Raw genomic sequence first — 24,791 nt, 5'->3', positions numbered from 1 at the left:
CTACTCTAAAATGTCAGACAGAAAAACCAGAGAAGGTGTGCTCTCAAAATACACTTTCAAATTTTGTTGAGTTGTTAGCAAAGTTAATATTCGTGAACTTTTGTATTTTTATTCATGACACAACACCTGTTTTGCATGTGAGGCTCACTTCTTTCATCTTCATTGCAGAGGTGTAAAAGACAAGGAAAGCGAACGGACCACCAGCGGTAACTGAGATCAAGGATCTTTCTTGACCTGTTGTGCAGCTACATACCCACCAGTAAGTTACACTATTTCTGTACCTCAGTATTGCTGGCTCTATTACATATGTCTTTACCAAGCACTGCTGTGTCAACAGGACAGTTGCAGTGGTACCATCCACCATTGCAGCGATAGACTGCTATCAAGGGTTGTATTTTGTTTTTTTAAAAAATTTATCAGGGTTTCTGAATGCTAGTAATTGTAACAGCAGACCTTTTATGTGGGCAGTTACCTGGATTTCTTAGGCAAATGTGCACTGTTCATATGCAGATGAGTCCCCTAACCCACCGTTATCACCCCCATCACGTGTGAGATGCAGGGCATGGGCAGTGCAGCACTGTGTGTACGCTTAGTTTAATTTCTAGACTGCAGGGACTGTCAGACAGATGTTATTTACTGCATTCTGAATTTTGCCAGCCATCAGAATTTAATAGAAGCAGTTTACGTTCTGAAATAATTTTTAAAGTTCTTTAGAGGTTAATTTTTGATGCTTAACTTTAGGCACTCAGACTTGAAAAATGTCGGTATGTTACCTCAAAGTTAACACACACATCCAAGCCAGAAATAGCAATCTTCAAACTTGGTTTGTAACTCAGGAGTTCGCGTCTCCAGTTCTGAATTCAACCCAGTAGACTCCCAAACAACAAAACCAACTAATTAAAAAATGTTAGTCCATACTATCAGTTTCATACTGGGTATTCAGAGCGATCTGTTCGCAGCAGGATAGTGGTACCCTCTGTCTGTTGAAATGCACTCCAGTGTTTTATATGAAAGCGTTTCACATGAAAGAGCACCACCCTTTCAAAAAGTCGCTCAAAATCCAGTCAGCTTGTACTGCTGGTTTTTTCAGTCCCCAGCTCCAAAATAGCTAGGATTTAAAAATGAAATTAACTTATAAATACTGTTTTCCTTATTAGTTAGTGAACATAAATTTGCAGGCTGCAACTGGTAGTGCCTTAATTAATTTTACATATGTCACTGGCCATATGTTTTATCAGCTCCCCTAGTTAATATTTATCATCAAAGCACTAAACATACAATATTTCAAAATTTTCTAATTTTATCTTTTCTTTAACTACATATGAGATTCTTGTGACTACCACATTTCAGGTTAACACCATAGATGACTTCTTTGTTTTCATACTCCCTATTACTATGTATTCCTTTCTCTCTTTCTTTTTTTTTTTTAAATTCCTTTTAATTTTTTAGGATGCTCTCAGAGAAACTTCCATTTCTGCCCAGTGTCTCTAAGAGTGTGCATCTGAGAAGATATGTACATGACCAGGTTTATATTCACATCACGTTCTTTGCATGATTTATAAAGATAGTGAATCCTCCATCTATATGAAATACAGAAAAACACACCGATACATGGGCCATACATTCAATAACTGCCAAAAATCTGGCACTTATCCGCCAAAGCGAAGTGCCAGACAGGAATCTCTGTGTCTGCACTTAGCTTAAGCTGAAACGCTAATTCCTGTCTTGTTCTGCAGTGGTTTTTGTATAGAATAAAGTGAATCTGAAGAAAAACTGTTAACCGCTAAACACCAGAACACTGGAACAAGGATGTATTTGTGGTATTAATGACATAATTACTGATTACCTCTACTTCTCTACTAGCAGATGTACTAATAAAAAATAAGGATGATCTTTACAGACATGTACAGGAATCTTTTTTGGACATACACAAAGAGAAAGTACATCAGAGGACTTGAGGTCTCTGAAAGCTTACTCGCATGGAGATTTAAGACTCAGATATTGAAATACTACATGACTTCCCATAAAAATTCAATCTAAACAAGAGAAATGCTTCTGGTGCACAGAATTACCTACTGTTTTCTGATGTGCAGGTACCAGTGGGTTTTACATACTTGCTGTACTTCGGAAGGTGTGGTGTGGTAGGGAGGGGAGGGAAGGTATGGAGCCTCTGGATTCGGCTGCAAGCAGAGTAACTGCGTGCTAGCAAGCGGCCACTGATTTTCAACATCCCCCACATCTGCGGTTTCATTTTTCACTTGAGACTCTCTCAATTTCTCTGGCACTTCCAGCTGCTGCATTAGTCTGCGCCATTATAATGCCTGCAGGATCTAAAAAATAATCTATGACAATGTTCTCCAGGCTGCTGTGTTTTGCTAACCCAAGAGGAAACACTGACAGCAGAGTACAGCATTCTCAGGGTTGTTTTGCTCCACAGGGTAAGGCTGCAATGACTTTAAGGGCAGAAAAATTTCCAGAAACTTTGTAAGCACTCTTCAAAGGGGTGGAGTGGCTGTGATCATTGTTCTGACTTTTCACTTGGAGAGAAGGACTTAAATGCTGTGCTGCAGCCTGCATATATTTTAGGAATTTATATCATCACAGTGTGTGTTATGGTGTTCACCACTGACACAAGAGACATAAAATATGACAAACCTATCTGCTGCCTTGAAAGAGCCAGCTGAAATAAGAAAGTGCAAATCCAAAGGATTTAAAATGTTACATGTTGCAGAGGCATACTCTATTCCAGTGGGAATAGCTTTAGAGTGGCAGTAGTTTTAAATTAAATAAACAATTAAAAATTATCATTTCTGTCCTGCATCCAGCATTACGTATAAACTACTAAATAAATTTAGCTGTGCTTTTTTAAAAGCTACTCTTTTTATGGGTTAAAACTTAGAAAAATCAAATTCATACAACGGAATCACATGGTAAAAACCCACAAACATTGCGCTGACTTATCCCATTTTGCCCAAGGGTTTTTCGGGATACTTGTCAATGCTCAGCCTAAACTCTGCTAGTATTTTATAGGCATTTTAGAACTCTGCTAGCTATAGGCAACAGCAGATGCCAAGGAACGAGAGACAGGGAGACACAGAGGACAGAACAGGGCATAAACGTAAGAGCTAGGAGCACATACTGGGAAATAGTTTTCTTTCCTAAGGTATCAAACGATCAAGGACTTCTTGAAGTAGGTGATATCATTATGGTTAAAGATCTTGGATGGATTTTTCTTCCATGAATTTATCAAACTGCTTTTTGAACCTATGCAAACTTGCAGCGCTCAGTGTTCTGTGCAAAACATTTTTACTCTTTCTAAATATTGTGCTACGTTTGCTTGCATTTAACCTGCCACTTCTTCAATTCCATACTTCCCGTATAATAAAACAAAGATTAATTGCTCTCCTCCACCTCACTCATGGTTTTATAGCCTTCAGTTGCAGCTACTTAGCCACTCCTAACATGGAAGCTGTTTCCTCCTTTGACCATCCTTGTTGACCCTACGCAGGTTTTATTATCCACTTTGAGAAGGAGAACCAGAACTGAACAATGTTTAAGCTACAGGCATAATATGTATTTCTATCATAAAACAATGATTTATTTTGTTCCAGCTTCTTTTCATAGTAATTCCTGTCCTATTTGCTTTTTGACATTTGCTGATCACTGCAATGTTTCTGCTGATGTTTTTGTTTCTTGTATCTGGAGCACCTCATTCCTAACATCTAATTCAGAGCTCAGCTTTGTATGTGTAAATATTGGGATCATCCCTTCCCTCCTCTACACAAGGCTATTTACTGACATTCAGCTTTTTAAAAAAACCAAAACAACAAGACCAACAACTATTGCTTACATATTAGGAGGTCCTCTGCACCTTGTTAAAACTGCTTTCCATTTTTATTGCTCTGAATAACTTGGTATCATCAAAACACTAATCTCTATTGACTAGAAATAGCTAAAGAGTACAAATGCCTCTTGGATATCACTAGCAACCTCCCCTCACTGAAAACTGGTGTACACCGACTGATGTAGGTGGGAAGGGAGTTCCAGGGGGCATCTACTTCAACCTCCTGCTCAGCGTAGGTGAAGCCAGAGCCAGATACTCAGGGTCTTGTCCAGTTAGGCTGTGAACATCTCCAGCTGTGGAGGCTGGGCTTTGCGGGGTTTTTTTTGGCTGGTTTTTTTCCTCCCCTAACAACCTCTCTGGGCCCCTATTCCAGTGTATGATCACCCTCACAATTTAAAAAAACAACCTCCCCAAATCATAACAAAACCCCCACAACATCCAGCTTCTTAATGTATCTTGCTGGGATTTTCCACGCTCCAACTTTTCACTGTTGCCTCTCACTCATTCTGTCCTGTTTCTTGTCTTTTATCCACGAGGGCATCCCGTTACCTTATGGCAGTTTAGAGACAGTGCATATATACTCGTATTGTTTTAGAGACCATCGCACAGAGAATAGAAATTGGGTTTCCTTTGCCAAAACTAGAAAAAGTAGGTCCTGCATAAGGAAATGAGCCTTTCCCATATGCCCCTACCTCTATATGTAACAGTCACTGCCTGTCCCTACCTGTTACAAACATCTTTTGGCTACAAATTCTCTGCATTCTGCAAATCACCTGCCACTGAAGGACAAAAAGCAATATGCATGTCTGTAGAAGTACAGCTAGGACCTGAGAATTTTAAATTAACTTTTAAGTAAATGCTAGTTTACTAGACCACAAGTATTACTCCAAATAACAGAGTTTCTACTCTGAATTACTGAAGTCTTTACAGGGCAGAGAAAAACGCTACCTCAAATTGTAGTTTTAAATGCTGTAGTATTGACCAATAAAGAAATATTATTTACACTACACAATTCAGAGTTGTAATTAGTCAGATGTGAGCTTCTGTAAAAACCTTAAACATGACAGACTGACTAACAAATTTACAGAAAAGGTAAGGAAGGGCATATGTGCATTCACTCACACAGTACCTGCATGCTGCTCATACCTGTTTTTCAGCTTGTTTCAAGAGTTTTTGGAACCGTTCATCCTCTAGCACACACAGGGGAAGGTCTGTCTCTCCTCTGCCTTTCATTTCCTCAAGCTTCTGTTTGAGATCCCGCAAGGCCTGAAGCTCATCATTCAGACGATTCTGTCTTGTGCGTGATGCCTGGAGGTCCAGCTCCAAGTCAAGGGAAGTGCGTATGGGGCACTCTTGCGTAGCTCTTCGCATGATGGGTTGGCAAACAGGCTGAATCATTTGGGAGACAGAACAATAAAAATTAACATCTAGAGAGGCTACTGTAGGGTTTGACATAATACGGTCTGAAAAGCTTGAGTATTTTTCAGTTTTCTTTAACAGAAAGCTGCTACGATGAGACCCAAGTCCAAAAATTCATCTGTTCTAGAATTTTTCTTCAGTCACTAGCTAAAAATAAATGCAAAACTTTCTCCAGCCAGGTGTACAATGATATATTTACAGGTTAAAACTGAAAAAAACTGTTCTGATCCCCAGGATGACACAATGCCTAGAGACCAACACTATACAGACTTCCCCGCAGATTTCAACTAGTTTATGTATTTTTATAAAGATTTGCTTTTTCAAGGCCTAAGCAAACACGTAATGTTACAAGCTCTGTAAACATGCATTTCTTTAGTGTATTTCACATTTTTTACTGTCCTTTTCACAGTGACTTTTCATATGAGTAAGTCAGGCAGGAGAAGCCATCCCAGACTATTCAGTATTTCTTCCTTATGCCAACTGAAATCCTGCTACCCGTTAACAACCCTTCCGCAGAAGTGGGTTTTTAGTTACAACTGAAATGAAAACGTAACTCTCAACTGGCGTAAGAATGAACTTGTCACGGTTTAACCCCAGCCAGCAGCTAAACCACACAGCCGCGTACCCCCCCTCGCCCAGCAGGACAGGGGAGAGGGTCCGAAGGGTAAGCGAGAAAACTCTGGGCTGAGAGAAAGACAGTTTAACGCAACACAAAAAAGGAAGAAAACAAACAAATAAATACATAAAATGCAAATGATGCACAGCACAATTGCTCACCACCCACCGACCGATGCCCAGCCAGTTCCTGAACAGTGGCTCCCCACCAGCTTTCCCCCCAGTTTATCTACACCGAGCACGATGTCATATGGTACGGAGCACCCTCTTGGTCAGCTGGGGTCCCGGCTCTGTCCCCTCCCAACTTCTTGTGCCCCTCCAGCTCTCTCGCTGGCAGGACAGGAGAAGCTGAAAAATCCTTGACTCGGTGTAAACGCTGCTTGGCAACAACTAAAACCACCAGTGTGAAATCGACATTGTTCTCATCCTAAACCCAAACCACAGCGCTGCGCCAGCTACTAGGAAGAAAACTAACTCTACCCCAGCCGAAACCAGGACAGAATTCCATACGAGAGAAGTACAACCTTCCGTCCTTCTGCTACTCAAACACTCTTGGAGAATACTAAATCCCCTTTAAAAGGGCATCTGAATCCTTGCATTTCCACCAAAATTTGCTCAAGACAGCTGTTGCTGATGTTGACCTTTCTGCAGCGTAAGCCATCTTGGGTCACTTCACAGTATTTGGTTTATTTAACCCAGAGCCCTTTGACTACTGTAACAAGCTGAAGTTGAACCGTAAATGCCGTGATGCTGAGCACCAGTGTCTCGCTGCTTGCTTCAGCCACAACTGGAACAACGTAAGCTTTGGTGGGGGGGGACGAAGTAGGACTGAGACCACTGTGTTGAGATTTCAACTTGAAACTACACAGGACTACATGTGGTACGTGCATCGCTTTTGCTGGAACAGTTGAAATGAAGCATATCGTTTAAGTTGTTGTTACTCCTTCTCTCCCCACGCTTTGTTTTAAGCCATATCCAGGTAACGCAGCACGTACCTGCTTAACTCTTAGGCTCCGCCGTTCTGTGGCATTTCTGACAAAGAGCGACTTTTTGGCTAGTGTTGAGCTGTCACTGTCACTTCGATTCAACTGTCAAAATGTACATAACAAACAGCGATATAAGGCATCTTCATATACAAATAAAATCTGTATTGATATAACCAGTTAGAAAACCTCAGTGTTGATATACATGTACGTCACTCTTAATATAAAGTAAACAAATTTTCAAGTAGAATAAGCACCTACTCTAAAATTCTATTCCTAAACCAAGACAACCGTTGATCTTACTAAATGAGTAGTAAGCTGACTCTTTAAGAATGCAAGGAAGGTAACTATAGTTATTAAGTACTGCCAAAATCAGCCTGGCTGCAGATTATAAACTATGGATTTCATTTACCTGGGGCAGGCTTTTAACAAATTTACTACAGGGAAGGTAAATTACTGTAGACATGCACCTGTCCAATAAACAGTATTTTTGTATTATTATTATTATTTGTCACAGGTATAGGTGTGCCTACAGCTTCCTTCAGAAGCACTTCCTGCTTCTCAAAAATACACATCACGGCGCAGCGGTCGTTTCTTCTTAATTATAGCATTAATTCCACATACATCAGTGCAGGCTGACTGTTAGATGCATCAGCATATGTGGTGGTAACCTTCAGAGAGAACAGAAGCATCTATCTGCAGAATATTTATTCCACCTCCTCAGAAAAGGTGAGACAAGGAAGACTCATTCTGCTAATAATTCAACAGCCAGAGCCAGAGCCCCGAAGCATGCTTACACAGAACCGACTGGGAGCTGCGGGAGAGAAATACAACCGCTTGCAGTACGAATACACCTCTCCAGAGACAAATCTGTCTTTTCACCGTGGAGCCACTGCTGGGAGCTCTACCCCTGGATACGCACAGGTGGCTATCAGCACTGATGTTCTTTAAGCACTTTCCAAGGGAGATTTTTCAAAGGCACTAACAGACTTTGGGTCTGTCCTTCAGGCCTCAAAAATCCTCCTGTGTTTTGTAACATCACACGAGTAGGTGCTTTCTTAAAGCTCGGCCATCTCTGCTGAAAAGAGCAGCCGGCGGAGAGCCGGAGCGTATCCAGCGGGTGCTCTCCTCTAAGCGTAGCACCACAAGGCCTGGAAGGCTGGACCCTGTGCGGTGCCAGCTGGGGACTGGGACTGGGGAGACCCGCGCCGTTCAGCCCTCTCCGTGGCCTCGGCTGCAGCTGCGGCGCTCACCCCTGAGCCCCGGCGGCAGGCTGCCAGCAGTTCGGAAACGGCAAGAGATGCATCCGTGCAAACGTGGGTTTCTCCTAGGGTGCTTTACTCCCAGGCAGTACTGTACGCAATGAGAACGAGAAAGAATGGTTTACTCCGTTTCATTAAGATTCTGGCTTCTGGCAGCAGGTCCATAGCAATGGTCAAAGCTACAAAAGCCCAGTGCCCTTCCAGATGCAAAAACCTCAGGAGTTTATACTCACTAAACTGTCAGAGCAACCTCTACAGACAGTAAGCTAAGGCTTTTTTTTTTTTTTGCCAATACAACTGATTTCCAGTGCACAGGAATGAAGATGAAGGCTAGGTTTTGAATTCTGCCAATAATCTATCCAAGTTACGTAAAGATTGTTTCAAAACGATCTGCTGTGTTTCATTCTGAAGGGTGTATGGAATAGCTATTTAAGTATGTAGCTACTGACTATAGAATATTTCTTTTTAGGCCAATAAGAATCACAGAGAAGTTCTCAACTTTAATGTTCCCAAATGATGAAGGCAACCACTCTCTATTTGAGCTGGAGAAGAATTAAAGCACGAGTATTATTTTTTTAACAAAGTCACACTTGTGTGAGTAACTGTAGAAACTAAAGATCAAAATAAACTACCTTTTCTAGGGGGCCTGTAAGTATAAAATCTACAGAGCTGGTAATGCATGCTTAAATCTTTAAACACATGATTTTCACAGTTTAGCAGGAACTAGGCTAACAATGTAAATAGATTTTTCTTTTTTTTGCCCCTCGCTACCATAGATCTGGAAAGACTGGAGAACTTTGTTGCCACAGCCATGTTTAAAACTCAGCCCCTAGGCAGCGCTCACACATCTTTCAAAGATGTAATTCCGACAGGATTTGGGCTGCCCAGGTCAAAAACCAGTTGAGATACAAAATGAGATTTAAAATTGATGACCGAGCTCTTTCCACGCTGTTACCTTTAAACGGTTACATTATTAAAATATGGTAATGCAACAGCAGTTTACAGTGAACTCTATTCTATGTTTTAACAAATTATTTTGCTGTGTGAGAGCTGTAGTTGCTGACATGGAGGGAAATGCACGTTTTGCAGACAGCCAGCACAGGCACCTGTGTTACTTCTTTCCAACAGGATATATTTTTGCCCTAGCCAAGATGTTTTGCAAGAGTACACACCTCTGCTGAAAGTCAATTCTACTATGCATCAGGTCAGTTAGGGAAAGAAAGGATCTAGAGAAAGCACAGGCTCTGCCTCTCGCGGAGAAAATTGGTACATGACTCACTGTCATTAATGCATCATTCCCAAGAAGTTAAATGACTCTTTAGTTAATAGCTCTTCGTTCCAAGTGTTTTTCCTCTTACCCTACAGATGTATTGGTTCCGCTCGCCTGGAGAGAAGGTTTGTGAGCGCACTATCATGCTGTTCCTGACAAAGGGACGCTGTCTTGAGCTCCAGCTGGCTCTGTCCTTGGGTCGGACTGTTGCGTTCTTGTTAACAGATTCCTCAGTGTTAGTCTCTTTATCAACCTAAGAAAAATAATTTAGTTTATAAGAACTACTATACCCAGACACATGCCACCACATAGTTTTTGTGCCTTTGGATTTTACGAGCGTTTTTGTTACCTTGTGGCAGATGGAAAACCAGCAGCAGCAAAAAGCATCTTGTACATACAGAGAAGCTATGCTAAGGAAATAAACACAGAATTCCCAAAATGCTTAACTGTGTGGAAAGTCTTTGAAGGTCATCTCTGTATCCAGGAAAGCCAAACCAAAGCTTTTGCAGAAAGGCCTTTGTTGCCCTGCAAATGTCCTGATGCAACCACAGTGCAACAAGTGTTTTGCTTTGCCATTTGCAGGCATTATTATTGTAGTTACGCGTTTAGATTTATTTTGAGAACAGCAAGGTTCTGCGATGCTCCAGGTGGTGCCTGTGCACACGGAAAGGGGCAGCTGGGAAGCGTACATTGCCCAGGTTCTTCCACGCATACCATCGTGCAGCCCCCAGGCCCCAGCAGCAGGGCTGCTTTATGGCAATCTGCAGAGCTGCACCAGCCTTGTGAACCCAGGGAAAAGACATTTTGCTAGCTGCTGGCCCTCGGAACGGCCTGCTGCCTACTACAGGTGCCCCACACATGCCACGGGGAGCCTCAGGGGCCGACACCCCCATGGGTGGCGCAGCCTGTGCTTGCTTACATGCAGCAATCACCTCGACAGCTGCGCTAGAGCAAGCACCGCGGCAGCTGGCACATCTGATGTAACTGATGTGCACTGGGGCATTTTCTTCAACTTGGGTAATTTAAGGAGGTTCACGGTTTTCAATGTGCAGGTGATAAATGCAACGACCTAAATAGCACGAGTGCAGCCCTGAGAGGACCTGGCACACGGAGATCTACGCTGTGGCTGGCTCTCCAACGAGGTCTGCTATGTCTTTCACTCACTGTCCAGATCATCCAGCCCAGGCTTAGCAAAACGCCTGTGTGCGTGCCTAACCTTCAGACGTTGTCCTTGGTGGCTCCCCTTGCTGCGTTAGGGCTTTGATCTGTATTTGCTTGCTACCCAGCAGACTGTCAGTCCTTTTATACCATGACCTTAGCTCATTTGGCATCTTGCCACATTAATTGGAAGTTAATTACAGTTTCCAGCAAGTCCACTGAGGTGTTGAACTTCTGTATCGTCACAAACTTGAAGGAACGAGATGTCATTCTTTGCCTTTTTACCTTTGCTATTTTACAGAACCTGTGGGTTTAATGCATGCAAGAGTGTTTTCATTAAGATGCAGAAAGGTGGTTTCAAATCTTTATTTCTAGAGTGTTACCACGTTAGGGATACGTTTACTAAAAACTTACTAGAAGTGCTTTCAGAAGGGTGGAATATAATTTAAAGCAAACAGTTAACAAGAACATGGGATTAGAATTTATGTACAGCGTGTGGGTAGTTCTACAGTACACTGTTTGATACACATTTTGGAATTTTCTATGATTAAACTTTCCTCCTCTGCTAAGCCAGTTTTTGTATTTCACACCCTAAAATAAAGAGAAGAAACAAGCAAATCCCCTCACTGGTTTAAAGATCTTGACCCCTGTTCTATCTTCCCCCCTGTTTATCAGATGAATCAGGAAAAAAGAGGAAACAACAAAACAGATGTGCAAAAATGTTTTAAGTATGTACCGGTTGATGCTACTGAACTGCACTTGTGTTTTGAATATTCTCCCTACGCAACAAAAAAAAAAAGTGAAGAAACACATTTTTAGTTAATTGTCTTTGACTTGGGAGTTCTGCCTAGCGTGTCTGCTAAGTGTCCTCTTTGTAGTTCAGAACTGACCGCCCCGATTTCATTAAAGTCCATACTGACAAGTGTGCAGCCCGTGTGTGCGTGGCCAAGGCCATGCAGCAGTATTCTGCATTAACTGCTTAAAACCAGACCTGCGGACGCAGTAAGATACCGTAGGAACGCGCGTTTTAAGGTATTCACCAGTGTTCGCATTACAGCAGCTTGCTGGCTTCCTTGGGCCTCGTCACTGGGCTCTCCGTCCTTCTCTTGATCCATTTCTGGTGTGTCAGCGAGTAACCCCAAGTCCTCAGCACAGCTGCCTTCTGCTGCCAGCTTGATGCCATCTTCCTCTTCATCCACAATTTCATCAGAGGCTTCTGCGAGCATTTCTAACCTATACGAACAGAAGCAGCCCACGTTTATTCTTAAAACTGAAAACACCCACCAGAGGAAGACTTCAGAAGGCCTAGGCCTTCACCCAGCATAACGTATGCGTTTTCCTGACAGGGCAAACACGAGTATCACCCAAACGCTTCCGTTAAGTTCTTGTGAAGCACACTTCATTATATGCTCCAGTAAACCCCAGCAAGCTCTGCTACCTTCAAGGTCATTACGACAACACTGCACTATGTTCAGTAGCTGAAGGTTGACAATGTTGAAGGACTTGGGTTGCAATAAATCCATAAAAGAAATGAGCAAGACTCCCCTTCCACCATAATAAAGCATGCATTCATTTCTACGCTGCAGCTAAGAAATTGCACAGGAACAGTACTCAACACAGCAATTTAGTAAGAAATCTGTTTCTTGAGAAAGCTCACAACTCCTTCAAAAACAAGACCATCACTGGAAGCACACACACTGACTCTGCAGCCTTCCTCAAATCCTATTAGTTGCTTGTTATAGTTAATGCAACTAATGTTTGCTACAAGACATTCTGGTACGCTTCCAGCAGCTCGGCCTCCTCAAGTGGTTTCACTGGAAGATGTATACGGAATGCAGGAGCATCAACAGTAGGAGTTAACAGAGCAGCCAAGACACTTGTCAACCTAAAAGAAGGTGACTGAATTGACCACACAAGGGAACAAGACCTCACCCCAGTTCCAGTGGTGGTGAGGCACTGGCCCAGGCTGCCCAGAGCAGCTGTGGATGCCCCATCCCTGGCAGTGCCCAAGGCCAGGCTGGATGGGGCTGGGAGCAGCCTGGGCTGGTGGGAGGTGCCCCTGCGCATGGCAGGGGGTTGGAACTAGACGATCTTTAAAGGTCCCTTCCAGCCCAAACCATTCTATGTGCTTATGAACTCCTTCAAAAGTACAGCTCTTTCATTTGTCTAAGAATAGGAGGAATAAGTGGAATCATTCAGGCATGAACAGAGAGGGAGGAGAAGTGGCTTTACCAGTCTTCCTCAGAGCCCCTTTGCTCTTGCTCCTCCTCCTCCTCGTCTTCAGCCAGCTCTTGTTCTACTGCTTCCAGCTCAGCAGATGTCCTCTCTAGCAGAGCTGACACAGCATCCTGCTCACAAAAGAGATGAAAACAGAATTGAGTGATACACAACACAGAGAAAAAAACCCCAAACAACTCTTGCAAGAGCTGCATTACCCTGCTGGTCCCCAACACCAGCAAAAACATGACTCAGCTCACAAGTATAAGGGGTTTGAACTGTCAATGCATAGCACATTAACTGATTGTTCTCCGTCAAAAATAGATTGTTTGTAAAACAGTACTGCAATCAGATATGCTCCTGTCATCCTTTAACGTCTAGTCTCTCCTCATACTTGTAATATCCCTATGTAATAAAATGTTGGTTCTTAAAAGTTACATTTTTTAACATCGTTCTTTTAAGAAGGTGTTGCATACTTGAAGCCACTGCACTGAAAATGCTAAGTATGCAAATTCAAATAATTAATAAATAGCAATTTTTAATGTGTGCTTATGAAAATAAATGGAAAAATTAAGGAAGCTCTTCAATAACATTCTTTCTAAAGTGAAACACAGCTTAAGCATTTCAAATTAGGGTGCAGTTTTGAATCCCACTAAGCAGCATCAGCCCTATCCATACCTGCTAACAAATCCGGACCCACTCAGGCACAAAGTCACTACAGGCAGAAGCGCCTGCAAGACAACAGGGCTTGGGACCTTCAAGGGAGGACAATTCATTTATTCAAATAACCACAGGGCAATGGCACAATTAGAATCTGTGGCTTTTTTCTTGCTATTACAGTAATAGCCGACACATTGCTCACCAAGTCCAAAGAGTCCAGTGACTGCTTGGTTAAGAGAAACACGGATTCTTCATTTTGTTCGGTTTTTTTGCCAGGAATTTGCTTGCAAGGCAACAGGTTGTACCACAGAGTACAAATCTCATCAGAAAACGATAAATCTGCCAGACTGATCTGAGTCCCAGCCTGCACAAAATAAGAAGGGGGAAGAAAATTGTTTAAATTTGTTTTATTTCCTGCAGAACAGCTGAAAACAAATTCTACAATATTTATCATGTAAAATAGGCAGCGCGAATTTGACATGAATCTTAATTCCCTTTTTAACTGGACAGTTTTCTATTTCCCTAGTTAAAATAAATAGAAGTACATGGAAAGCTCCTTCATATTGCCTGTTCTGCCATCCTTTATTTCAGCCTGCAGAATTTCTCCCCACATGCACACACCCCTAACCCTCTACATCACTGTAACGCACGTGTCTGCTTTCTACAGCATCCAATAATGAAAAACCGTGTCAATGAAACCTGCAGCATCAACTCATGGAGCAGCAAGTTTCAGTCAATTTTTCAGTGGTTCCACCACAAAAATCATCAATACAGCAAACAATAACAGATGACCTTGTTTGCTCTAACCAGTGAAGAAGCAGATGAAAAGTCAGGAAAGAGATTAAGAAACCTTTTCGTCTGGACAAGCACTGATATCCACCGAGTTGGCACTGGGGGAAAAGTTATGAAGTACTTGTGTTGGGGCTGTGCCTCGGAGATTAAAATACTCTGTTCTTTGGCAAAGCAAATGGTCTTCACAGCTACCGGGCTGCGCAGGTGGCTGCTGTCAAGACTCTGGTCATGTTGCCCAGGGCTTTCTGCTGGGGGTGGGACTCCCAGCTCTTTCTTTTGGCCTTGGGATTAACCCATATGTGGTTAACCACAGTTAACCCAGTGGTGGGGTTTTTTGTTGTTGAGGTTTTTCCTTCACCTTTGCAGCCTGCATTCTGTTGCATTTTTGTTCTACTGCCCTTCCCTTACCTGAGGGGAAAACCCTTACCTATTGAAAAAGGCCAACGTATTCCCCAGGAATTAACTTCTACGTTTTTGAACGTGAGAGGCTGTTCCCGGTAGTTGGAGTTGATGAAAACCCCACCAGATTCCAGCATCTCTTCAGGGTGTTGTAACTAAAAATCTCACTGTGCTAAGGCAACTCATGGTAAAAGACTAAACTGAGTTGTACCAGACCACGCAAAAGCAATGTGAATGTAAATGAAGCATCGCTAATTAGGTGATGACTACAATTAACAAAATCTAAAAAGTGCTGGTTTCCAATAGGCTGGTCTAGAATGTCATGCCTTTTTATCATTTCTATAGATCATAAAACCTAAAAAGTTCAATATCATATAATTCCAGCAATGTGTAAAAATGTAATTTGGTTTGTTCTTCGTGACAAGTTGTGCCAATAAAGGTTTGGTTTGGTTTTTTTTTTTTTGACATACTATGGCTCTCATTCACCTTTTACTTTAAATTCTAGGGTTAGAGTAACATTGCAATGCAGTTTATGGGTTTTTTAATACATAAAACTGTAAAGATGGAATAGAAATCTGTAATTAAAGGGTGAAGTTAATGCAGCGTTAGAAGTATCAAAACACCTCCTTGAAAGTTCCATCCAGGATTAGATTCTGCATCAGGAATTTCAGAGAAAGGTGGTATTAAGTACTAAGCGACAACCAAGCTACGCTTCAGTTTGTCTCCAAGTACTGTGGAATTTTAGTGCCTTGACCATCCAGAGGGGACATCACAAACAAATGCATGCCCAAAGGTGTCAGAAATAAAACTGCATACCAAGCATTCCTCCCGACGACTTCTACCGACGGCACAAACGTCTACTCTCAGCGTCTTCTGTAGCAGCGTGACTTGGGAAATGGCCACTCTGAGTATCTCATTGAACAATATGGTTTCCATGGCAGGATGAACTTTTGTGCGGAACAGACAGCTGATATCAGTTGAGGATGGAAGTACTGCTACTCTAATATACCTGCCAGAAACAAAACCAAAAACTTCACCTGTATTTAAACTGTCACTTGCTGGTGATGCATTACAGAAGTTGACCCCATCAGCTACAGGACTGCACGGCAGGAAAATGAAACAGCAACAAATTAGAGGTGGAACGGAAAAGGGCTGAAAAAGAGAAGTGAGAAACTCCTCCTCCTCCTGCAGAAACATTTCCCAAAAAGAAATTTCTGTGCCTGGAAGGTAGTAGCAAGAGGGATAGCTATTTCTGTCTCTATCCAAATTTACCCTCCGGTTTAGTACTGTGAACGCTGAAGATCATGTCACAGATGGGAGGAAACACGGTCTTCATGTTAATTAAAAAAATGAGAAAAATTTGGGTGGATGTAAAAATTAAACTCTTCGAACGATGCGAGCAGCACTGAGAAGAATTGATGTCTCAATCTTTTCAAGAAACAAACAGAACAAAACCTCCAAAGAAACCAGAAAACTGAGGAAGATGAGGAAGAAAATAGCTACGGCCACAGCTGCTTAAGATCAGTTTGTAATATATTAAGTGAGATTCAGCAGAATGCATCTTGCAAGCCTAAGTCTAAGCACAGGGAATAACTTTAAATTATTATGCAGCTGCATTCTTTTAATGGGACGAATATGAACGGATATTATGCGGATAAAGGTAATACTAGCTAACTTGCAGGTCTCACTTTAGCTGGAGCTTGATAGAGTAAAGACGTTCCTAATGCAATTTGTAATGTTATTTACCTACTGCACAGCTTCTCATACACGTGAACGAGCACAGTAATTGTTTTACATCTTTTCAGTGCCTATGCATTAGTCTATTTCTGGTATTTGCTTTAAATATAATTGACATTCACTACAGAATGCGATGAAGCTAGCTAAAAGCAAGAAGAGAAAGTGGGCCAAGGAAAATTATTCTGGAAAGAAACGCGTTCTCCCCCAAATTATAGTACTATTGCTATATTTTCTGGTAATGACTTTGTACATACTGTTATTATTATTAAAAACTTAGTTTTACATTAATCAAACCAGGTCTGTGAGGTATAGATTAATAAATTAATAAATCAGGTCGGTGAGAAATTTGATTTTGTTCTTTGAATTTGGGCATAGCCTTTAATTCCCCAATTATGTCGAGCTTCTTAGGAGAAAGAATAAGAATTGTTTGGTTTGCAGGTATAACCTGGATCGCGGGTACCCAGCCCTGACAGACCAATCCCACAGTGAGTGGTAGTGTCACGTAATTCCCGTAACGCTGCTGCCGTGTTCACATCAATGTAGGTGAGCCATTTGCATGGTCTACTGAAAACAGCCATTTATATAGCTTAAGCAATTAGGAAACATTTAGAAAAGAGGTAGGAATAGAAGAGAAAGTATATTAAAAGTATGTTTAAAAAGTGGTTCATTGGACCTTTCTTTTAATAACTGTTAGCCTATTTATCGGCATCAGGCCAGAATGAAGGAACTAAAAGACAAATTGTTCACTGGCTTTGTTTTACAAGAGTGCTTACTTTCATTTTAATTAAAAAAGTTAAAGTGTCAACCAATGCCTCAGATTTTGCTGTGACAAACCTGTGACTTCTAAACCGATGAAAAAATGATCTTGACACAAATAATTAGTATTCAGCTAGGCTCTACCTACTCTCGAAGTGAACAGCTTTTACAAACAGCATGGAAACAGGTATCAATCAGTACGACCTCATGTCAGATCTATTCCTCTGTGTGTGAAGGTTCCATACGGTACTAATCTATCCAATTTGATGGTCTAGAAAATACAGTTATAACATAGCATCGCTTTCCAGACCCAATTTTTACCATTTTACGTATCTGTGCAGTATATACATATATGTACACAATGGCAAGTGACAGAAGAAATGCTGCTTGAAAGGTCCTTCCTTTACCCTGTCCCTTCTCCTCCTTGTTTTGCATAGCTCTAGTTTTATTAAACCTTTTTAGCAGCAGCAGGTCCGGACTTCTGCACTGAAGGCACTTGACTACTAATTACAACTTCATTCTTTAATTCCTAAAAAGATGCCAGCTATGACCTACCTTTATCTTACTGAACATTTTGTTTACCTTTTTTTTTTTTTTTAATATGTTCTACATCATCTACTTTTCCTCTCAGTTGTGTCAAACTATTCTTCTACAGTTTTTCTCTGTTCTTGCTAGTTCTCATGCTAGTGAACTTGGAAGGTCAGCAGGGGGAAGACGGAGGTCAGAGAAGGAAGAATGGTAGTAGATAACCGTTTGCTATTAAAACCAAACAAAAACAAATGGAAAAATCCAGCTACCACCCAGACCTGTATTTCTATACATCCTTTCCATATTCAGTGGCCTCCTATTGAGCTGCCAATCAAATTCAAGGTGACGGGGTCGGGGGGGGGGGGGGGGGGAAGGGAAGCAGCAAGAAAACCAAATTTTCCAAGGATCAATTATGTTCTACCGTAATCTTATTAAGCTTCTCAATAGTTTAAGAAACCTTTCCAATCTGCAAAAAAGCTCACTGAAGTACAAGGTCCCCAAGGAGCCAGGGCAAGCTGCACTGACTTGTACGGATGAGAGGTTTGGATTAGAGTCTCAGCGGTAACATTCTCTTATTCAGACATTTGTGTTCATTTCCTACATACGATTTCCACTGTAATTACTTTTAGACCTTTCCTGTTGGTCCAATTCAACACAAGAGCCAATTCTGAACAGACCTCCAAGCCGCAGTTGTTAGGGATGGCGTATCTCAGTGTGGCTGTGCTTGTCCACTTGCAATTTATCAAATTACTTCTTAGCTTTAAAAGATTGCTTAAAAGACACGTACCTATTTAAACTTCATTTTACATCAAAATGCCACAAAAATGTAAAAAGGTGACGTTCTGAGTTGAAAGAATGGCAAAGTATCCATGTTTTTAGTAACTACAGAATAGCTGTTTTGCGCTCACAAAGCTACAGAACGTTTAAAAACTCTAAACAAAGCATTATTTTAAAAAATCCTTTCTGTTCCACTTTAGTGGAATATACAAGTTTCCTGATAACTTTTTTCTCTTGCAGCGTTGCTGGATTATGTAGAAGTATTACTACAGTTTGAAAAGTGTTATACATATTTCAGTGCTGTTAAGCATTAAATCAACCCATTCCTTTGGAGAATTTGTACATTTATTATTATACGCTCCTATTTCAACGCTACTGCTCAGTGATTGTTTGACTTACACTCTAGAGCCAAGGGGGACAGAAAACGCTGGGAGATTTCTGAGCTGTACGACGATGATCACAAAACTTGAATTGCTGTGGTCGTATCTGTTAAAGAAAGGACAACATGAGGGAAGTTTACTATTCGCATTTATGTATGAACAGATATATTCCCTCTGCTGGTCACTTACCTGAGTCCTATTTGTACCTGGGCAGTCTCTAGAGTTGTTGCATCATCTTCACTATATACAGTGTCCTCGGTTTCATTTGGTCTAGGGCAAACAGGCAAATACTCAGATTTAGAAAAATTAATAGTTCGCTTTCAGCAATAATTCAGGCATGTCTACACAGGATGTATATAGATCCTCCTAAACAGGCTGATTTAATTACAGTGTGCACTCCAAACGAGAACTTCAGAGCCCAGACAATAGCAATGCCTGTTTTAGGGACAGTCGCTGCCTGGATGGTTTGGCAACTCCAGCAATGCATCGGAAAGGCCTCGGGACGATTAATGAAGCAGGCCAGGCTAACAGGCAACAGAAAAAACCCATGACATCTTCCTATACATACTTAGTACTTCTTTATCCCCCGAATACGAAACTGGAAATTAAAATTTGTCATAAACATCAGGCCACAGGTGACACGGCTTTGGAGAATATTTGAGAAGCAGCAGCTCTGTAAAATAAATAGGCTTCTGTGCAAGCAAGAAGCATCTTTCCTCTGAGTCTGTTTCCAGAAGTATTCAAAGAACCAAAGGAACTCAAGCCTTGCAGCTGAGGAGCGACTCTAGCATTGAACGGAATTGCACAGAATCCATGTGGCAAAATAATTCCAGTCATTTTCTGGGAGGTTTGAGCGAGGATGTGGTATTAATGTGTTTCATTGATTTTTAAAACTAGACTGTTGGGATCAATAAACAAGATCAAGATAGAAAATGCCGAGGTAGGAAGTGTGGAGAATGACACAGACATCCCAGAAGACACGGCAGCATTATCTTAAGACTGCATTTAGGGGTTTGCTTTTTACTATTCATTTCCTCTCTGACAGCTAATTTGATAGGGTGAATTTATTTCCTCCCCTGCCTTAAATTACTCAATACAAAGGACTGGCCCATACAGCAGAAATCACTGACTGTAACTTTAGGAGTACACTGACAAGTGGGAAGTCATTCCATACACAGTGCTCGTAAAAACACTTTTACTAAACATAAGCGAGTCACACATAGGCACTCATTACCTCTTCACTACTTCCTGCTCTGTAATAATGAAGAGTACCCACACCTGGAGCTACCACGGAATAAAAAGAGCCTGTAAATCTTAGCTTGTACAAATGGCAATAGTTTCCTTTTGTACACAGGCTCAGGGGATGCAACTGTTGTCTTTCCTCTTTTCCTGAGTAATTACAGGAAGACAACAGGAACTTGTTCTGCTTTCCACCCATCCCACCACCTGCAGTCGCTGGAGGACAGCCAAAGACTTGCTCCACAGAACATCCACAGCTTTTGGTCCAATGTCTGTTCATTTCTATCCACTGGACTTGTAACTAGAGCAAAGACTAAGTTTTTGCTCACAGTGGCTCAGAACTGAAACAAAATGGAAAGGCAATAATGCTTATTGAACGAAAATACAGTCACAGCCACTCAGTCAAGTGAAGGTTGAGTTTTTAAATAGATGGGAATTTATTTCAGCCTAAGAAGTTGCATTAAGTCTAACTTAAGACTTGGAGTGAACTAACACTAGGATTCAGAGTTCAGGGTGAAATACGGGTCCATGACCTAAGGTCAGATTGAATGGGTGTTGTATCACTTCAGGAGACGTCCCTTTTGTATTTGAGCTTCTTTTTATTTGGTCTCATCTATTTTTATTACCTTTTAAGTTTTGAAAGGCTTGACAAGTAGAAGTAATTTCATCAGAGGCCAATAAAACCCATTTATGATACATAATGCACCTTTACCTGTCATAACAGAAAGGCATTTAGGCTGGCAACAGAAGACATGTGTCTACATCTTTGTAACCATCCTGCTAAAACATCTCCCTCAATATTCAAAAGGACAAAAAAATTCTTAGCGTCAACAACTTGCCAAAACTGAGGTGAAAAATAAAGAAAGATTTTGCTTTCTCTTATAGTTTGACACAGTCTTGATTATGCAGTCTGAAGTTCGTTGTTCTCACTGCCAGAAAACAGACAGTACTGTATAAACTAGTACACAGAATCCTGTAGAAGTTACGTCTTGTCAAAAAGCAACAACAGCAAATACATTTCTTACATCCTGTTCACCACAGTGAAGCATGAGCATTAAACCCCTTACCTGGATTATTTTTATATCAACATTACAACTGAGGATTTTCTTATCTTTCCTATAACCTCTTTTTTAAAAAAGAAAATATTAAAGAGAACTCCTATGCAATCTGAAGATTGTACCTAAAAACCCAAGGAGTAACAAGAGTCACTCTGAGTAGAGTTAATACAGCCACATGGCAGAACCCGTGTAGTTTAAATCTAGCTTTTCTCCTAGGAACACTCCTAGCAAGAAAAAATAAAATAAATAAAATTCACCAAGATTAGAAGGTAGCATATTAATGCCACTCAACCAAGTTATACAAGCACACTGATGCAAATTTATTAGCTTAAAAAAAAACCCCATCAAACTTCACTGTTTGGTAAATGTGCCTTCCTTTCAATATGAAAGTACAAAATATTTATGGAAATGGCAAGACTGATGAACTACTTATGTCGGTATCATGTAACTGCTTATAGATATATTTAAATTCTTGGTGGGAAGTCTTGCATTATTTCTCAAACCTACTGTTTCACAGAAGCTTCGTATACACCACTATCTCCAGCTACAGACTCATCGGACACGGCAGCAGATACACAAGCTGCCTTCTCCTCAAGCAGGTGACCAGCTGTTCTTCTCGGTAAGCCAACACCTACAGAAAGAAAGAAGAATGAAAATTAGTCCAAGAGATAAATAGTCAGAGAGAAGCGCATCGTTTAGAAAGTTGTCAAGCTGGGAGTGGTGACCCTTAACTCAGCATCACCGAGTAGTTTTGTTTCACATCATTCAACATTCTGAGACTGTACTGCTGTCACCACGTAGTCTGGCTAGGGCTATAACCAAACTGATAAACTCGATAACGTACAACTATTGCTTCTTCCCAGAGATACAGACACCTAGTTCATCACCGGTATCTCTTGAGCTAGTTATTATCCTTCATTGTCTTATTAACCCTCGTCATCTTGGTCTTTACACCTGTATTTGCCACGTTCACATTCTGCACTGTACTGACACTTTGGCTACATGAAAAGTGCTTGCCTACTGTTCATGAAATATTCAGAAGTCAGACACACACCCTCTACCCAGCGATTTAACTGCTAGAAATAAAAAAAAAAACAACCCACCTCTGGTTTACTATCATCAAAACCTTTTTATGCTACAAGCTCTCTTTACTATCAACTACTATTTAGCCTTAATCTCCGACTCGCGTTCACATGGTACCGTCACGCAGCGAAGCAGCAGCGCTCGCGGAAAGCCACGTTCTGCAGCACAGCGAGCTGAGGGCTATGCAGGACTTTCATCTGGCAGGGGGGGAGGATATTGGTATGCATGATCATCCCCACCTGAATCGTGACTTTACATCTTGTGAAGATGTTTGAAATTTAAGGCTTCAGATTAGATGACTGATTGCTGCATTTGTGCTTTTATTTATGGCAGTACGAATGCTTTTTCCTTGATGATGAAGTGCTCTTCCCCTTCCCCCCCACCACGTGAGGGGTGAAGGTGATGACATGATTTATTGATTACCCTTAGGAATTACCACAGCAGCCTGAACTGACTTTGACAATGACAGAGACTGACTGTGGAAGAACTACACGATATTCCAACTTGGTTTCTGACAGCGGGGGCATGTGCAGAGGAGCAAATATCTGTATGGTTCACCTGTACAGAAAAGTCAGAAACAGACAGAGAGGCAGGTGAGCGCTGCATTTAAAGAGTCCACGCAGATTATTACATGAAAATACCAGCTACGCTGTCTTCAGGCACGTTTACCTCCCTCCAAGTTAAGATTCAGCAGTTGTCACATTTGTAGTCTTGTAAAACTGAAGTGTGGGGGCTGAAATTTTTCCTCATGCAGGTTTTATGCCTCTGGCTGAGTTTGCTGACAACCTTCCCAATTCAGCATCGCAGCTCCAAGAATGAAATTGGAGTAGAAATACTGAACCGACCCCAGGTCTATGTCTCACTGCTAATGCACTGAAGCCTCACCATGAGGCCCGTTTGACTGTGGAAACGAGAGGTACCGAAGCATAATTAACATCTGGCTTTTCAAAATTGGAGTGCTTGCTTTGGCAGCCTTCATACAGTTTTAAAGACAATTTGTATCCTATATGTGACACTACACGAAGAAGTAGCAGTATAAAGAATCACAGGATGAACTTGTATTGTAAAACCGTAACTACTTACAGAATTAAAGGACACCTTGACACTACCCAGAATTACAGGTCCTCAAAAAAAAAAACCACCCCAAAAAAACCCCAACAACTCGAAAGTGTTGGACAACCACATGATGCCTTTGAAAATAACGGTCTAAAGAAATAATTTTTAAAACAAATAATTCTGATTCCTCATGGCCCTGTGTGTTCCCAAATGCCAAGCCATTTTAAATTCAGTCCTTAGACTAGATGAGTTGCAGCCAGATTGCAAAGTCAGACAGACCAAAAGTTGTGGTTGATTTGGGAAGGACATACTGCTGCAATACGGGCTGGAAAAGTAATTATTTTTCACATATGGCTCTAAAGCAAAAGAACTACCGTGTTCCACTATACTGAAAAGACGAAGGACAAAATGACCCACCTCCACCCCAAATCCCCTTCCATATTCTTGCACTTGACATTTCACAGGTTCAGACCATTGGGACATCAGTCAATTTCTTTTCTTCTTTCTGCACAGTTGAACAGAGGGGGGACTCCCATCCTGTCCTACGTATACCATACATTTCTGGTGCCACATTGCTCTGGTCAATATTGAAATTACTACAGTGCTGCAGTAAGCTGATCTAATTGACCAACAGACATTACAACACTTCTTCGAGATATATATGTCTACAGACCTATAAAAGCAATTTTTTTTCATTAAGATATACGTTATGTATCAACATGTTTAGGTACTTCTATTAAGAACTGGCAAACTCCAGGCACAGGGAGAGACTGGCAACAAATCTAGCACTCTAGAGAGCTAGGCTGAAGCTAAGACACTAAAGACACTGACATTGGTTAGCATCTTCACTATCAACTCAGGACCAGAAACGTGGAGCTGGGAACGCTGGGTGCTGGTAAGGTTTCCAGTAGGGCTGGCCAGTGCCCAGTACTAGCAGGAATCTGGCTCTCTCCGTTCTTTCCTCGGGAAAACAGAGTCACGGCGCAATACAAAAATGGTTTGCAGTATACTTAAAGGCAATGACACAGAACAACACTACAAAAAGTCAGTAAATGTGAGAGAAAGCACAACATACTTTCAATCCTACCAAAAGGCAACGCTCTAAGACTGAGGACAAGCTGTCAATTCTTGACAGCTGGGATTTTTGAAGTTCTGACTCCGCCGAAGGCTTTGACAAGATAAGACAACCAAGTACGCTGCACGGCTTTTATGCAGACTAGAAGTGGAATTCATTACACCTAATTCAGCCATCTCAAAGTTAACTTTAACTAGTTACTAAGGATACCTCAATAACTTACAGGGTCATTCATCCCATCTTCCTTAAAGAGAAGTATGCTTTAGGACGAGATGACTTATCCTTTTGGAAGTTACCCACAGGCTGCCAGGGGAGCCTAGACTAGCTTAGGAGTTCTGTTTTAACTCGGATAAAAAGCTAAAAGCTTTGAAATCCATGTTAATAACGGGGAAAGTCTCACTGTAACTTACATGGCATGTGGTCACTTTCTCAACTCACATAAAAAATGAGCCGCAGATCTTTCAGCGACAGCAGGTTCAAATA

At 41.4% G+C, this 24,791-nt stretch overlaps 2 protein-coding genes across 5 annotated transcripts in view; one reads left to right on the top strand and one right to left on the bottom strand.

The window, feature by feature from the left end:
* Window positions 1–24,791, bottom strand: part of WWC2 (WW and C2 domain containing 2) — a 104,793-nt gene that overhangs the window by 5,247 nt on the left and 74,755 nt on the right. For 3 of the 4 annotated variants that reach the window (XM_055701591.1, XM_027814126.2, XM_027814124.2), the window contains exons 12-21: window positions 21,602–21,725; window positions 18,987–19,067; window positions 18,817–18,903; window positions 15,436–15,628; window positions 13,631–13,792; window positions 12,784–12,899; window positions 11,592–11,784; window positions 9,482–9,646; window positions 6,874–6,966; window positions 4,991–5,233 (exon numbers count right to left, since the gene is read on the bottom strand). In XM_055701591.1, the coding sequence (XP_055557566.1) occupies window positions 4,991–5,233; window positions 6,874–6,966; window positions 9,482–9,646; window positions 11,592–11,784; window positions 12,784–12,899; window positions 13,631–13,792; window positions 15,436–15,628; window positions 18,817–18,903; window positions 18,987–19,067; window positions 21,602–21,725 (1,457 nt within the window). The remainder of the gene's footprint in view (window positions 1–4,990; window positions 5,234–6,873; window positions 6,967–9,481; window positions 9,647–11,591; window positions 11,785–12,783; window positions 12,900–13,630; window positions 13,793–15,435; window positions 15,629–18,816; window positions 18,904–18,986; window positions 19,068–21,601; window positions 21,726–24,791) is intronic. The other variant, XM_055701596.1, reaches the window with a different exon arrangement.
* LOC102058684 (claudin-22-like) overlaps window positions 1–24,791 on the top strand; it is a 43,102-nt gene that overhangs the window by 7,559 nt on the left and 10,752 nt on the right. The window contains 1 exon segment of the mRNA XM_014285102.3: window positions 169–259. Within this exon segment, the coding sequence (XP_014140577.3) occupies window positions 169–210 (42 nt within the window). The 3' untranslated portion in view covers window positions 211–259.

This window comes from Falco cherrug, chromosome 1 (genome assembly GCF_023634085.1).
Source record: "Falco cherrug isolate bFalChe1 chromosome 1, bFalChe1.pri, whole genome shotgun sequence".
NCBI lineage: Eukaryota > Metazoa > Chordata > Aves > Falconiformes > Falconidae > Falco > Falco cherrug.
The sequence above is the reverse complement of the archived record's forward strand: the minus strand, read 5'-3'. Positions and strand labels throughout refer to the sequence as shown.